The sequence below is a fragment of the Lipomyces japonicus genome, assembly GCF_038497905.1.
Source record: "Lipomyces japonicus strain CBS 7319 unplaced genomic scaffold V1514scaffold_103, whole genome shotgun sequence".
In the NCBI taxonomy this organism is placed as follows: domain Eukaryota; kingdom Fungi; phylum Ascomycota; class Lipomycetes; order Lipomycetales; family Lipomycetaceae; genus Lipomyces; species Lipomyces japonicus.
This window is the reverse complement of record NW_027117915.1, coordinates 1-13,885: the sequence shown is the minus strand read 5'-3', so window position 1 is coordinate 13,885 and position 13,885 is coordinate 1. Positions and strand designations below refer to the sequence as shown.

At 46.2% G+C, this 13,885-nt stretch overlaps 9 protein-coding genes across 9 annotated transcripts; 4 read left to right on the top strand and 5 right to left on the bottom strand.

Moving 5' to 3' along the window:
• Positions 1 to 1,285: 1,285 nt before the first annotated feature.
• V1514DRAFT_339329 (uncharacterized protein) lies at positions 1,286 to 1,910 on the bottom strand. Its single transcript, XM_066928964.1, has 2 exons — positions 1,798 to 1,910; positions 1,286 to 1,681 (listed from the first exon to the last, which is right to left on the bottom strand). The coding sequence occupies exons 1-2, from the start codon at positions 1,850 to 1,852 to the stop codon at positions 1,467 to 1,469; spliced, it is 270 nt and encodes an 89-aa protein (XP_066780575.1). The 5' UTR covers positions 1,853 to 1,910; the 3' UTR covers positions 1,286 to 1,466.
• Positions 1,911 to 1,940: 30 nt separating this feature from the next.
• On the top strand, positions 1,941 to 2,927 carry V1514DRAFT_339327 (ubiquitin-related domain-containing protein). The gene is made up of 3 exons (XM_066928963.1): positions 1,941 to 2,446; positions 2,513 to 2,557; positions 2,608 to 2,927. The coding sequence occupies exons 1-3, from the start codon at positions 2,180 to 2,182 to the stop codon at positions 2,629 to 2,631; spliced, it is 336 nt and encodes a 111-aa protein (XP_066780574.1). The 5' UTR covers positions 1,941 to 2,179; the 3' UTR covers positions 2,632 to 2,927.
• V1514DRAFT_339324 (phosphatidic acid phosphatase type 2/haloperoxidase) lies at positions 2,735 to 4,181 on the bottom strand. The gene has a single exon (XM_066928962.1). It carries the CDS (start codon positions 4,116 to 4,118, stop codon positions 2,961 to 2,963), a length of 1,158 nt encoding a protein of 385 aa, XP_066780573.1. The 5' UTR covers positions 4,119 to 4,181; the 3' UTR covers positions 2,735 to 2,960.
• A 710-nt stretch (positions 4,182 to 4,891) lies between these two features.
• On the top strand, positions 4,892 to 6,611 carry V1514DRAFT_355084 (ammonium transporter AmtB-like domain-containing protein). Its single transcript, XM_066929622.1, has 2 exons — positions 4,892 to 5,082; positions 5,154 to 6,611. The coding sequence occupies exons 1-2, from the start codon at positions 4,944 to 4,946 to the stop codon at positions 6,512 to 6,514; spliced, it is 1,500 nt and encodes a 499-aa protein (XP_066780572.1). The 5' UTR covers positions 4,892 to 4,943; the 3' UTR covers positions 6,515 to 6,611.
• Positions 6,612 to 7,567, bottom strand: V1514DRAFT_339318 (uncharacterized protein). Its single transcript, XM_066928961.1, has 2 exons — positions 6,864 to 7,567; positions 6,612 to 6,781 (listed from the first exon to the last, which is right to left on the bottom strand). Exons 1-2 carry the CDS (start codon positions 7,435 to 7,437, stop codon positions 6,681 to 6,683), a joined length of 675 nt encoding a protein of 224 aa, XP_066780571.1. The 5' UTR covers positions 7,438 to 7,567; the 3' UTR covers positions 6,612 to 6,680.
• A 110-nt stretch (positions 7,568 to 7,677) lies between these two features.
• Positions 7,678 to 8,728, top strand: V1514DRAFT_339317 (uncharacterized protein). Its single transcript, XM_066928960.1, has 2 exons — positions 7,678 to 7,762; positions 7,842 to 8,728. The coding sequence occupies exons 1-2, from the start codon at positions 7,714 to 7,716 to the stop codon at positions 8,609 to 8,611; spliced, it is 819 nt and encodes a 272-aa protein (XP_066780570.1). The 5' UTR covers positions 7,678 to 7,713; the 3' UTR covers positions 8,612 to 8,728.
• A 3-nt stretch (positions 8,729 to 8,731) lies between these two features.
• V1514DRAFT_287036 (uncharacterized protein) lies at positions 8,732 to 10,230 on the bottom strand (the record flags this gene model as incomplete). Its single annotated transcript, XM_066925212.1, has 2 exons — positions 8,732 to 8,914; positions 8,992 to 10,230. Coding segments are annotated over 2 exons (1,422 nt in total), but the record flags the coding sequence as incomplete, so codon positions are not given.
• A 24-nt stretch (positions 10,231 to 10,254) lies between these two features.
• Positions 10,255 to 11,193, bottom strand: V1514DRAFT_15910 (uncharacterized protein). Its single transcript, XM_066924523.1, has one exon. The coding sequence runs from the start codon at positions 11,083 to 11,085 to the stop codon at positions 10,426 to 10,428; it is 660 nt and encodes a 219-aa protein (XP_066780568.1). The 5' UTR covers positions 11,086 to 11,193; the 3' UTR covers positions 10,255 to 10,425.
• Positions 11,194 to 12,332: 1,139 nt separating this feature from the next.
• V1514DRAFT_313134 (transmembrane amino acid transporter protein-domain-containing protein) lies at positions 12,333 to 13,858 on the top strand (the record flags this gene model as incomplete). The annotated part of the gene is made up of 2 exons (XM_066925820.1): positions 12,333 to 13,291; positions 13,406 to 13,858. 2 exons carry the CDS (start codon positions 12,333 to 12,335, stop codon positions 13,815 to 13,817), a joined length of 1,371 nt encoding a protein of 456 aa, XP_066780567.1. The 3' UTR covers positions 13,818 to 13,858.
• Positions 13,859 to 13,885: the final 27 nt, after the last annotated feature.

Below are 13,885 nucleotides of genomic sequence, written 5' to 3'. Positions count from 1 at the left end.
AGGATAGAAAAAAAAAGAATAATTATAGTAATGTATAGTAATAAAATCTTATGAATCTTTTTTTTTTTTTTTTTTTTGGGACGTGAAATATTAAATGGGGTTGGAAAGTATTCATTTTTTTTTCTTTGGGAGAAAGATGGGGTTAATGAAATGGGTGTCAATTTGTAACAGGGTGCGGAGATTCGTAGCCTGTATGCCAAACCAGTTAGTCTTAATTGGGATCACAACTGGGCGTACAGGGGAAACGTTCCTCTATTCTACCCTAACCATTCCTCCACCCATACCCTAGCTGTACATCTTATGTGCGCTTGTTTACAGTAGTAATATTCTAAAAAAAACTCGGATTTTGGTGATTGTCATCGCTTGTGGCATATTAAAGTATCCCCTCAATTCGGTTCTACCTGGATGGTGTGCCGGGCTTGATCTGGCGTACATCCCAAATGACATTTTCCTAATGTCAAAGCAAACCCATGTGCTTTATATTCCATATGCTCATTCAACAGGTTAAAAAAGAAGCCAAAGATATCATCAATATTAACAAGTATAAATTGACCCAAATAGTCTCTAAAAAATAAAAATCCATCGCCTTCTGAAAAGTAGTCGAATCATTGCACAACTCAAACGGCATCACAAAAAAAAACTCGTACAAACCCATATTGACATACAAAATTCTATGCTGTGAAAGAGACTCCAGGCTTGTTTTATTATTCTCAAATGTATGTATCCACAATGGTTAGTTTATTAGTTAAGTAGTGTTAATAAATTCTCAAAGTTTGGGTAAGAGTTTTTGTTCAAGCCGTTCGCTTACAGCTTTTCACGCCATCTTGCTCTGACAAAATGAACTTTTTTTGAGCACCATTCAAAAATTTTCGTACATTTTTTCGAGCCTAATCGCCGTATTAGTCAGTTCAGTTCCGATATGGAATGATTTAATCCCACGACTGATTGTTGGATTGTAAACAATATAGCCACGTAAGGAATTGTTAACGAGTTTGATTAGTCAATTATTAGTTATTTTGACTAAGCTCTCATATAGGGCGACTGTGCGTTAATAAAGTCAAACAACCCTAGTCAGATTGCCCTATCACATCTGCCTATATCAATTAACTCCAATCAACAATCTTTTCTTTTTTTTTTTTCTTCTCTTCAATGTCTAAAAACCACAGGCACCTAGAGTCACGGATTGATTATAAAATAAATTATCGCCTCCACAGTCTTTCACGTCGTCTATGACGGCTCTGCGTGCTCATGGTTGTCTAATATAAATTATTAGGAAAAGTTTTCACTTTTTTTAAGTTCTAGCTGTCCATTCTGTGCACTTTTGGTTTATTTTTAGAGTGCTTGGTTTTGGAACGTACATAATTTTGTTTTTAAAAAAATTTCAATATAATGTTATACAATTGATTGAAGTCCTTCTATTAGTAATTGCAAACAAGATAGAGTACCTCCGTTGTGGAGTGTCACGTTCAGCGACTGCCATGATGTGGTTTGGTTGTTCTCAACTCGGCATCGACCTTCTGTTGCGATCGTTGCTCGATTTTTAAACTGAGCAGGTCCGGTCTCGGGCATGCGACCGCACGAGCGGTTGGATCTTGAACGTACATGTTACTGCAGCACGCATACAACGCGTCGATTGCATCCGTGCATTTGCTTTCGTCGTATCGCCATCGCTGCAAGCAGTCTATATATGATAAACAAAAGAAAAACAAAAGAAAAAAATGCTGTGAATATTATGAATTATAGATAGATATATATATTATTGAAAGCAGATATTACAAAAAGAAAATTAGTAGTTACTTTGAATTGCGCACGCTTCCTTATGGCATACTGTTGACGACGGTTCAGCGGCCATAAATAAAATCAAAATGACGGATGGAAAGATGAAAAGACTCAAACTATATAAACTGACGTATGAGCAAGTAATTTGGAATCAAAGAACAAATTTTTGCAAAGTTGTTGGTACGAAGCCCATTACTGTTTTTTTATTATCACCTTGCTTACACTTGCAGTCCAAATTTATATGTGCAAACTCAATCACTTTTTATAAGGCTTATTGTTTCGTCTTTTTCTACAACGTTTTCACAGTTGCGGAAATCTTTTTCATTACTTTGTATAAATATAATTTGCTTTCCATTTTTTTTTCTTTTTTGAACGAAATTATTAAATTTTTGCTACACGAATGGCTGGTACGGACGACGTGAAACCGGAGACCGAGAAGACCGAGAATCCAACTGAGGGAGCCAATTCCGGAGCTGGCACTGCTGGAGGAGAACATTTGAACATCAAGGTTACGGATGGCAATAACGAAGTCTTTTTCCGAATCAGGCGATCGACTCAATTGAAAAAATTGATGGACACGTTCTGTGATCGGCAAGGAAAATCAAGAGGCGCGGTTCGGTTCTTGTTTGACGGACAACGCGTGTCTGACACTGATACTCCTGAATCGGTAAGGCGAAAAAAAAAAAAAAACAAGGCAGAGTGAATTTGGGTTACTAATTTGGAATTATTTTAGCTGGACATGGGTGAGAATGATACTATTGAAGTCTATCAAGAACAGGTACGATGATATATATATTCTCCCCAATGATTGATGCTAATATACAACAGGTCGGTGGCTCTGCTAAATATTAGGAGAGAGGGGGAAAAAAATGAGATAATCTAATTTGGTATATTTTTTTTTTTTTTTTTAATTTATGAGACGATGATATCAAGAGTATCAGGCTTTTTTTTTGTTTTTTTTTTTCCATTTTATGTATTACTACGTACCGGGCAATTAATATACTGTGCTTTTTTACCATCAGGTTTGTAATTCATTCTAGTTATGTATAGTGTAAGGAACCGAATGATAATACCCATGCGTATCTGCTGAAGGTTAGTTTGCGTTTCTAAAAACGCAGGTATGCATACATATTTAAATTAAAAAAATTTACCTATGCTTTAATATAGCAAATAGTGTAGGTTCACGATTGGAATGGATTTCTTGGTTGTTCCAAGTTGTTGTTGCCGCGTTCAGGCTCATGATTATTATTAACGTCGCTGCTGTTGGGTAAATTAGCAAATCCATCACGATCAATGTCGACATTGAATGCATGCAAATCTGCAAGTTCGTACCGTTCAGGATAAAAAGATGATTGCCCGTAAGTTTCAATCACGGGCGAAGAGTTTCTGCCATCACCAACCGGCCTGCGGCGTGGCACGTTATCTGTTGGCGTCGCAAGCCCAATCTCGTGTTCCTCATCTTCCTCATCGACATCGTCATAAGCTGATGGATTGTTATTCGGTTGGGGTGACACTTTGGAATCAGCCCAGTGCCTGATGCTCCACGCACGACCTTCACGTTCGGTGGCGGACAGGGGTGGGAAGTACAGCCGATACGAGATCCAAGCAGAAGCAATGCCGAGAATCGTGCCCGACAAGACGTCGGTACCATGATGCCGCTTGTCAAGGATTCTTGAGCAGGCAATTGCGCTGGCGCCGAGCGTGGGCAACAACACGAGTACCATTTTCCATACTTCACCCTTGTTGTCAAACAGGCACACCTTGCCTGCGAAATAAAGGGACAAAAAGAAAAGACCAGAAAAAGCGGTACTGGAATGACCGGACGGCCAGCTGCGGAAGCCGTCGTTCAGCACGCTCGTGTCGGTTTGCGAGCAAATCGAAATATCGCTCAAGCCGTACACGGGCCGGTCCTGAGCACCAGGTTCCGGCAGGCAACGAGCGATCGCATCCGGACGAGGCCGGCCCACGATGCCCTTAAGTGACGAGGTCACGACCAGGGCCAGCGTAAGACTGAGCGCGAGGCCGAGAATGGCGCAGTTGAATTCCCACAACAGGGCCGGCACGGAGATTGTCCGATAACGGACGCGGTCAATCACAAATGACCAGGCGGCCATAACAAAGACGGGCACGAGCACGGCAAGCACGCCACAGAGCAAGAACGAGACCGTGTCGTGCTCGGCATGAGGGTATTGGATCGTAATGTCGGTCAGCGAGAAGCGGGAAAACTTTGGCGGCAGGCGAGACACGTAGGCGCCAAGGGCGAGCAGCACGGCAATAAAAACCCAGTCAAACGCATACGAAAACACAATGCGAACGTGAGAAGCGCGCCGGCGAGCCATTGTGTGGTGATGATTGAGCTGCCGGCAGACGTAGATATATATTTCTATATTTGGTAGGGCACTTGCCAACTTTCCCTCGAGGCAGTGCAAGTGCAAGCACAAGAAGTATTGCACGTGCAGCATGGGATGACAATGCTCCGCATATAAGCCAAACGCGGCGGCCGCCAGCGACACGTGGTAAAGAAAAAAAAGAACAACCGAAATTGGACCGCGTTAAGGTTTAGCTTAGCGTCAACGAAAAACGAATCACGCAAAACAGAGTTTTCCACTTCAGCGTGAGTCAACGCGCTATCAGCACGCTCGTATCTGCAGCCAATCAGCGGCCGCGAAATCCATTGTCCGGCGATAACTTTGGAGGCAGAAACTCGGAACCTTGCTTGATAAGTAGGAAGACATGCCGTGCCGTGGGACCAGGTCGCGGTCACTCCGCTGGCATTTCCGATACACAGGCCCGTTCTCAGATTGAACGACCGAGCGAACGAACGAACGAACGAACGAGTGCAAGCGTGCGGCAGCCATGGGCAGCCAGGCAGACGCACAGGCGGTCATAAGCCGGCTGGCGGGTTTACAGTTTACATGTTAGGCTTGACTGAGGTGTGTGGCGTTTGTGTGGCCTGGCAATTAGTTGGTGGCTTGGGTTAGGTTGGGGATTTAAAGTTTTGCCCAGAGATAAGACTTGTCGTTGCTTTTTCTGCCAGCGCCAAAACCGTCGATGTCGGACTGCTTATCTCAAACGACAATCGGCTGAAACGTGTATATAAACCCGGCCATGGTGCCTCTGGAAAGGCTGTTCATCCAAATCATCAGCAACTTTTGTTCATAATCATGGCTGAAACTCCTTCGCAGTTATTCAACGATACCTCGCCAGGATGGACCGTGGCCGGCGGTGATTCCCGCGACATGGACGTCAATCTGTCCTATGTCGTCAGTGGCTTCCATCAGGTGTGGATGATGTCTGCCACCGGTACGTGTTTTTTTTTTTTTTTTTTTTTGCTGCTGCTGCTTTCTGAATCTTAGACTAATGCCCCGGATCAGTGTTTGTGTTCCCCATCATTCCCGGCCTCGGCCTGTTCTACGCTGGTCTGTGTCGGCGCAAGTCTGCCACCACGTTACTGTGGCAAACCATGGGCGTGCTCGGCGTGGTTTCGTTCCAATGGTTTTTTTGGGGTTATTCGCTCGCGTTCGCTGCCGATGCCGACAAGTTCATTGGCACGCTCACGAATTTTGGCATGCGCAACGTGGTTGCCGAGGCGTCTGGCTACCTACCCGAGCCCTTGTTTGCGTTGTACGAACTCATGTTTGCTGGTTGCACGGTCATGATCATGATTGGCGGCGCGTTTGAACGTTGCCGTCTTTTACCGTCGATGGTGTTTGCTTTTTGCTGGTGCACTGTCGTGTACAGTCCGATCGTGTGCTGGACATGGAACGCGACCGGTTGGTTGTACAACTTGCCCGCGCTTGACTTTGCCGGCGGTGGACCGGTTCACATTTCTTCTGGTGTCGGTGCGTTGGCTTATGCGCTCGTGATTGGCCGCCGGTTGGAGCACAACAAGCCTGGCAAGCAAAACCCAAGATATGTTCCTCACAACCCGACTTTAGTGTTTATCGGCACATGGATGATTTGGTTTGGATGGTTTGGTTTCAATGGTGGATCGACCTTGAACGCTACCGTGCGCACGTCCTATGTTTTGTTCAACACCAACCTTGCTGCCGCCACCGGCGTGATTGGCTGGTCCGCCATGGACTACATCTTGCACCGCGGACGGTTCTCCCTTGTTGGTGCGTGCCAAGGTTGCGTGGCTGGTCTTGTTGGCATCACGCCCGCTGCAGGCTACGTCCCGGTTTACTTTGCTGCCGTGATTGGCTTTTTGACCGCTGTTGTCGTGCGCTTGTTTGAGAATGTGAACGAGTGGTTGCATGTTGACGAAGGCATGGAAGTTTTTAGGCTGCATGCCATTGGTGGCATTGTCGGTGCTTTGCTGACCGGCTTGTTTGCCGCAAACTGGGTGTCCATGCTCGACGGCGCGTCAGACTACTCCGGATGGGTTGATCATCATTACATTCAGCTCGGATATCAGCTTGCCGAAGTTTGTGCCATCGTCGGTTACACGTTTGTCGTCACCGTGATTTTGTTACTTATTATCGATCACATCCCCGGATTGAAGTTCAGAGTACCTGAACATCAAGAGATTGAAGGTCTTGATCATCACTTGCTGTTTGAAGAAGGCATGGGTGATCTCGAATTGGAAACCGAATTAAAGAAGGCCGGATTTTTGCCATCGATCGGATTGTTTGGCACGACCGGATTGCAACCTGGCGTGGAAGCCACGCCGACTGAAGGTCAAGATGCGAACGTGCCCACAACTTCGAACTCAAGTCAATCCAAGGCTGAGTAAAAATTTATATATCATTGTATCATGTTTTTTATTTTTTGCACACATTTTGTAATAGTATGGTTTTTAAATCAATTGTAATTAATTATTATTATTATTATTCTTTTTTTTTTTTTTTTTTTTTTTTCATTACGAGCCGTATACAACAGTGAGCAAATTAAAATGAACTTCATTTCCCAGCAAACCTGTCCTGTCGTTTTTGCAATTTTTCCTTTTCCGCTTCGCTTATCGTCGTCGTTGTGGCAGAAGTATTATAACTCTGACCTCGTCCTAAACCACCCATCAACAAATTAACCAAAAAAAAAAAATAAAACTAGTAATGTCAAGGGGGGGGGCGGGTAGAATAACTTACGTGCACCGTAGTGATGATGATAATTTTGAGAATCCCTGTGCCAGCCACGGTGACTACGGTAATAACCACCACGGTAACCACGACCACCGTTGCTTGTATTGCCGTAATGATTCGTCAACGGCTTATCAATCTTGGCACCAGAAATAATGCGCAACGCTGCCGCACGATCCACGACTTGCCCGCCTGCAAACTTGGAACCTCGGGTCAAAATTTTTTCAATCTCGCTCGCGTCCTGGCCAAACCTGCGCTTGCGGGCAATGATCTTGTGCAACTCGGCTATGATTTTTTCATTTTCTTGTCGTTCTTTTTGTTCTTTTTGTTCTTGGTCTGTTGCAATTGCAGTCGTGGTTGATGTAGTTGAAGTTGTAGCTGCAGTTACGGTTGCCTGTTGTTGTTGTTGTTGTTGTTGTTGTTGTTGTTCAGCATTCGCATCTGTTGGCTTCGTCACGGATGAAGCTGTCGAAGACGTGACCGGCGCAGGGAATGCCGATGATATGGCTTTAAATTCAAACTTGGCCTTTGCTGTTGCATCATCAACTGATGAAGACAATGACGGGTCAGAAATTTCTGTCATTCTGTTTTTCTTTTTTGTTTTTTTTTTTTGGTTTTATCTTGCAATTGTAATTGACTGTTGCCTGTCTGACGATTAAAATCTAGTTAAAAAATATATATAGATATATATTGCTTGCAGGTGGGGGCTCACGATGATGTATTGAAACGCAAATCCACTGCATTGGGGTTCCCCTTACCCTTTTTTAAAAAATTGGGTTATGTTATTATGCCCACGGTTTCGAGATGACGCAGAGCGTTGGATGAATTAACAAAAATATTCACAATATATATATAAGCCATGGCAGTGTTGCAAGAGATTGAAACAACCAGTCCAGAAATCGTGACAGGTAAATAAAATAAAAATACATGCAATTGAATAGACAATTTGTAATCCGTTTGGCGCCGCTAAGACTGATGGAAAAAAAGAAACCAGGGCCCGATCTGAATCACCACCACCGCCACGACCACGACAACGGCAACATGACGATACTCACACGACCACGGTGCACAATAACGGCGGCAACGAAGATGATAATGGCAAGAATGATCAAGAGCTAGAAAATAATAATAAGCCCGCAAGTGTTCAAGATCACGACGAACTAATAAGATCCGCGTTGGCTTTGAAATCGTCGGGCAATCAATTGTTCAACTCATCAGATTACGACGGCGCGATCGCAAAATACTCGTCCGCATTGGCCACGTTACCTGAACCAGATGTCGCATTGTCATTGTCAAATGATGACAATCAAGATTTAAACAATCATCGCGCCGTGCTGCACAACAACATGGCCGCCTGTCACGTTAAGCTCGGCCAGTGGCCGGCCGCCGTGGACCACGCCACCGCCGTGTTGCAGATCAATCATCACGACCGTAACCTGAAAGCTTTACTTCGTCGTGCGACCGCGAACGAACATGTTGGCACCTGGACGAGCTTGCAAGCCGCGTCTGAAGATTACCAGGCCATCGTGAATGACTGCAGCAGTGCCGGTGCTGCTGACAAGGCATTAGCCAGGCAGCATGTTTCCCGCATGGCACCGCTGATCGCGCAAGCTCAAAAGAAGGAAACCGCGGAAATGGTGGGAAAGTTAAAAGAATTAGGCAACGGCTTGTTAAAACCGTTTGGATTGAGCACGGACATGTTTAACATGAAACCGGATGGCAAAGGTGGTTATAGCATGAGTTTTGGACAGGGATAGTTCATAATCAAGTATTGCTTTGCTTGAATGAGATCACTATACCATTGCATAATCTGTTGGCGTTCTTTTTTTTTTTTTTTTTTTTTTACATTTGTTTTTTAAGCTAAAAAAAAAAAATCATTACAACTTGGCTTGCAGAACTTGTGAGACTCGTTGCAACACTCGATCCCCAACTAAATCCGCAAACATTTCCGTTCGTTCGCTCGGCTGACAACACACGAACCGGTCCAGGCTTTGGGCCCGTTTTAAAACTTGCTGGGCAGCGTACCCGTTCATGCCGAGCTTTCTCAAAAATCTTTCCCACTGTAACATGTGGCAAACAACGGTTAGTAAAAATAAAAAAAAAAAAATCGATTCAGGGGCCATTTTTGAGGTCATACAGTTGTTTCAATTTCAGCAATGCCATCACCAGCGGTGGCAAACTCTCGAACCAAACTTGCCATGCGTTCAACCACTCGTGCCGTGCCATTCGAGTCGTTCACTAAAATGACAGTCATGCCGGCCGCGCTCGTAATGAACCATGTAAGTGATTGCATGTCGGTTCGGTTGTCCAGCGTGACCGATTCCGGCACGATCACCATGATCAGCAACTGGCTGATGCGCATGTTTACTCGCCTGGCCCGGGCCAGTGACATGTTCACGTTGCCGGCCGACAATTGAATGATTTCGGCAAACGAAAACACGAGCACGCCGGTACGGCACGACAACAGCACGTCTGGCTCGTCAAGCCCGTAGTCCCGTTCGACAGCGACCATGCCATGCGTGCAGGTCATCAAATCTCGATACAATTCATTTCTGGCGGTCAGAAACGTGGCCGTGTTGATCAATATCGTAACCGCAGGTTCAAACCTGAAATCCAATTTTGCCACGGCAGCAGCGTGCAACCTTGCCGTCGTTGCCTGTTCGTTTTGCCGCCGGGTTTCTAGCAACTGTTGTTTTTCCTGTTCGTTAGCAACTCGGGTTTCAACAACAGTTTCGTCATTGTTATGGAATTCAAACGGTATTAACGGCATTCCTTTAATATTGTAATCCGTTGGTTTCAGTAATGATTTGTGTGCGGATACAAGTGATTCTAGAGATTCCAAGACTGGTAATGGCGGTGGTGAGGAATCCGGGGTATCATCACTCAAATCGTAATCATCGGATATTTTCGACCTGACATATAAACTATCGACTGCTAATTCAATCACGACCGGCGCATCAGCCAGGTATTCAAACTTTTCTTGCTCTATATAACTTTTTTTGTCTAACAGAAATGGCTTCCATCGAAGGTTCCAATCACTGTTTTGTGATGTTTTCCAAGAACGCAGCGCGTTCACAACCTGGGTTAAGTAATATCGGCACCGAGCTGACCGCGCCTGACGTGATTCCAATGCCGTCACGGTCACGACCGGAACTCTTAATGAACTTTCATGATCATGCAAGCGTTCAGCGGTCGCGATGGAAAGAGTTTCATCAGAAAAAGTTGACATTGACGATTGCAACTTGCAATCTCGCCCAGAAATGGCATGGTCAAGACCATGATGCCGTGGTGATGGATAAGGGAAAACTGGTAGATGAGCAAAATTGGTCGGCCTTGCATGAATCACGGTGGGCACTAAAGGACTTGATAGTTGTAATGCCGAGCAAGGTTTCGGTGGCGGCGGAGTAGAAAATGATGTGTTTAGCACGGTCACATCTTCAGGTGATAACGGAACGCTGTCCCATATTGAGGCCGGCGATGATACGGGGTCGGACAAAAGTGCGAGGTCATGAGATGGCAATGCACTGCGCAGAGGCTGGCAAGGAATCAAGATTGGAGACGACAAGCGGTGCTACCCAGATTTTAGTAGTTGCACTATAGAACAAAATGAAAATTGTTTTACGCAAGAATGAATTGAGCGATCAGTTTGTAGACTGTCGAGCGTGTCGAGTGTGAGCGCGCGCGCAATCACAGAGATTACGTGCCTGCTGACTTGCAATTTCTCGGCCAAAATAATGGACATATCGGAATCGTGGTTGTTGATGTTGAAACCGTAAGTAAATGCTGGCGAGGAATCATCAATCATAACGACCGGGTTAAGGAATCGAATCGGGTCGATCCCAGGTCGATCGACGCCAACAATGTTCGCGTGCATGCTCATCAGTGGCGATTCAAATCTAAACTTGGTGCCGACAGGTGCAATCTCATCATGCGACAACCACGATGGCTGGACTGGTTCGACAAACGCTGGCTCATCGTCATTGATCACGACGGCGTTGGCGATCGGTTCACGATCCGTGCGGTTGTCAGGAAATGGCACGAGCAAGTCCACCGGAAGAACATGAGAGTGGTCAGCCGCGATTCCGTGTGTTCTGGCGTAGCGGATAAGGTCTGATCGTGGAAACATGCCGCGTGTTGACGTGAAGGCAAACGGAAAGCCATGGCGATGTACAAATGGCATTGTGAAGGCTAGGGTATCGCTGCTTCCCCGGATTCGTCCAAGTTTTGTCATCTTCGTCACATTCTCAATTTACGCTCAACATAAGTTTTGAAAATTTATAATAAACAAAAAGAGAAAAAATTAAATATGCAATTTTGTAGTCAAACATCCCGTGCGGACAAGATGGAGCGGCAGGGTCTGTTCCTCAAGTCATGCCAACCCAGTACATAAGGCCCCGCAAGTCATTGATTACTACGAGACAAAGTCAGTAGTATTAATGATGATGATTACGTACATGACCTTGTTAAAGACATTGATGTCAATATTGTGTTGGCATTAGAAGCGGTTGAAGAGCAGGCGCATGAAGTGGAGATGCAAGACGATGAAGACAGCGAAGGATGCATTATTGTCATCAGTTGCAGATGACGTTTGCAACCAATACAAAAATACGTATTACAGTTTTGGGCTTTGCTTTGACCTTTTTTATTTTTTTGTTTTCGTTTTAGTTGCAACGTTGGATTCATTTTTTGTTAGAGACACGGCCCGCTGACATAAGCGACCGGCTGGCGCCCCTGACCGCTGCCGATAAGAACGATAAGCCAAGCACGGGTTCTTATCGCGGCGGCTCACCGAAACCTAATCGCGGTTATGCTTCCATCATGTCTGGCCTCGGTTTTTTTTTTTTTGGTTTTTTTTTTTTGTTTTGACGGCTGTCATCAGTATAGCTCGTATACGCCACATCCGCCTTCCCTTTCCGTTTTTGAGTAATGCCTGAACAGCAGCCATCTTCAGGCCCCGGCCCAGGCCCAGGACCAGGTGCAGGTACAGGATCAGGTTCACCTGCCACGGCAGCAGTGCTGATGGCTGATGCTGGCGGCCGCAGGGGTTCACTCACGCGTGCCTTTCTTCACGCTGGCGGGCATAACTCGCTGGACCGGTTCGCGTCGTCATACTCACGGGCCCAGTCCTTTTTTGCCATCGACCCGCTATCGTTCTTTACCGATCCAGCGTCGGTGGACTCGTTCCCGCTCACGGCCCGGCGATTGCGTCGGCATCGAGACAACGACGACGACAATGACAACAACAGCTATAACGATGATGATGGGGATGATGATATCGGTGACGATGAATATCACGGCCGTTATGATAATGACGACCATGACGATTACTACGATGGCTCGTCGACCTTGCCGGCGTCATCGGCTGCCACACCGTTGCTGGCGAATCATTACCACCATGTTGACGATCCCGACGTCACGATTGAACATCTCGGTCCGGATCAAGCTGATAAGCTGCTTGGCGGCGGCCAGCGCGTCGTGATGGTTGACGACAGCACCACCAGGACCGGCGCAGACCAGAAGCGCGTGGTCGTGGCGGTCGTGCCCGGACGGTCCACGGCGCCGCAGACCGTGTTTAACTCCGTCAACGTGCTGATCGGAATCGGCCTATTGTCGTTGCCGTTGGCCATGTCATACGCGGGCTGGCTGATTGGTTGCACGTTCATGATCGTTGCCGCCGGCTTGACGTTGTACACGGCCAAGATCTTAGCCAGGTGCTTGGACACGGATCCAACCTTGGTCACGTACGCTGACATTGCGTATGCCGCGTATGGATCCCGGGCACGCGTGCTCACGTCGTTATTGTTTTCACTTGAATTACTGGGTGCATGCGTGGCACTGGTGGTGCTGTTTGCTGATTCGATTAATTCGTTGCTGCCCCAGTTTTGGTCCAAAACTAAACTAAAAATTGCAGCTTTTTTCATTCTCACGCCGTTATCTTTTTTGCCGTTATCGGTCTTATCATTTTCCAGCATTTTAGGCATTCTATCCACGTTTGGCATTTTATTAATCGTATTAATTGATGGCTTGATCAAGCGTGAACCTCCAGGTTCGCTTTGGAAGCCATCATCATCCTCCATTTTGCCATCAAATTGGAAAACCGTGCCGTTATCACTCGGATTACTCATGTCACCTTGGTGCGGCCATTCAGTTTTTCCCAACGTGTACCGGGACATGCGGCATCCTTACAAGTTTAACCGATGCCTAAACTTGACTTATTTTTTCACGTTCGTGGTCGACATGTCCATGGGCGTGTTGGGACTGCTCATGTTTGGTGACGACTACGTGACAGAGGAGATCACAAACACGATCGTGGACACGTCGGGATACCCTGGCTTGCTTAACGTGGTCATGACGATCTTGATTGCGTTTATTCCGTTATCCAAAACGCCGTTAAACGCGCGGCCAATCATCACGACGATCGAAGTCATGCTCGGCGTGTTTGAATCCGCCGTGCCGCAGCCGCTTAAGCTCGACAGGGACGAAACCTTGCTGAGCAACATAACGACTTCAATTCACGATGACAACGACAACGACAACAACGACAACGACAGGACATTGCTGATAGCCGACCGGCCGTATCACAAGGGCAATTTCTTAACTTCACCGCAATTCGTTCGCATCATGATCCGGCTCGGCATTAACGCGTTGTTTGTGATTATCGCCATAGTTTTCCCCTCGTTTGATCGCATCATGGCATTAGTCGGTTCCGCACTCGGCTTCACGATCTGCCTCGTCCTGCCGCTAGCTTTTTACCTCAAAATTTTCAACACGACCACGACCACGATCACGACCAACAGCAACCGCAACAGCAACCGGTCAGCGCAACGTAATCTGGAGCAAGCTCAATTTAAGATCCCAGACGCCGAAGTCGTGTTCGACATGATTGTGATTATTGCCGGCACGATCTTGGCCGTGGTTGGCGGCGCATGGGCATTATTGCCTGATAGTTTCATCTTTAGCTAAACTCATTTGTTCCCCCTCTAGATTTTATTACTATACATTACTATAATTATTCTTTTTTTTTCTATCCA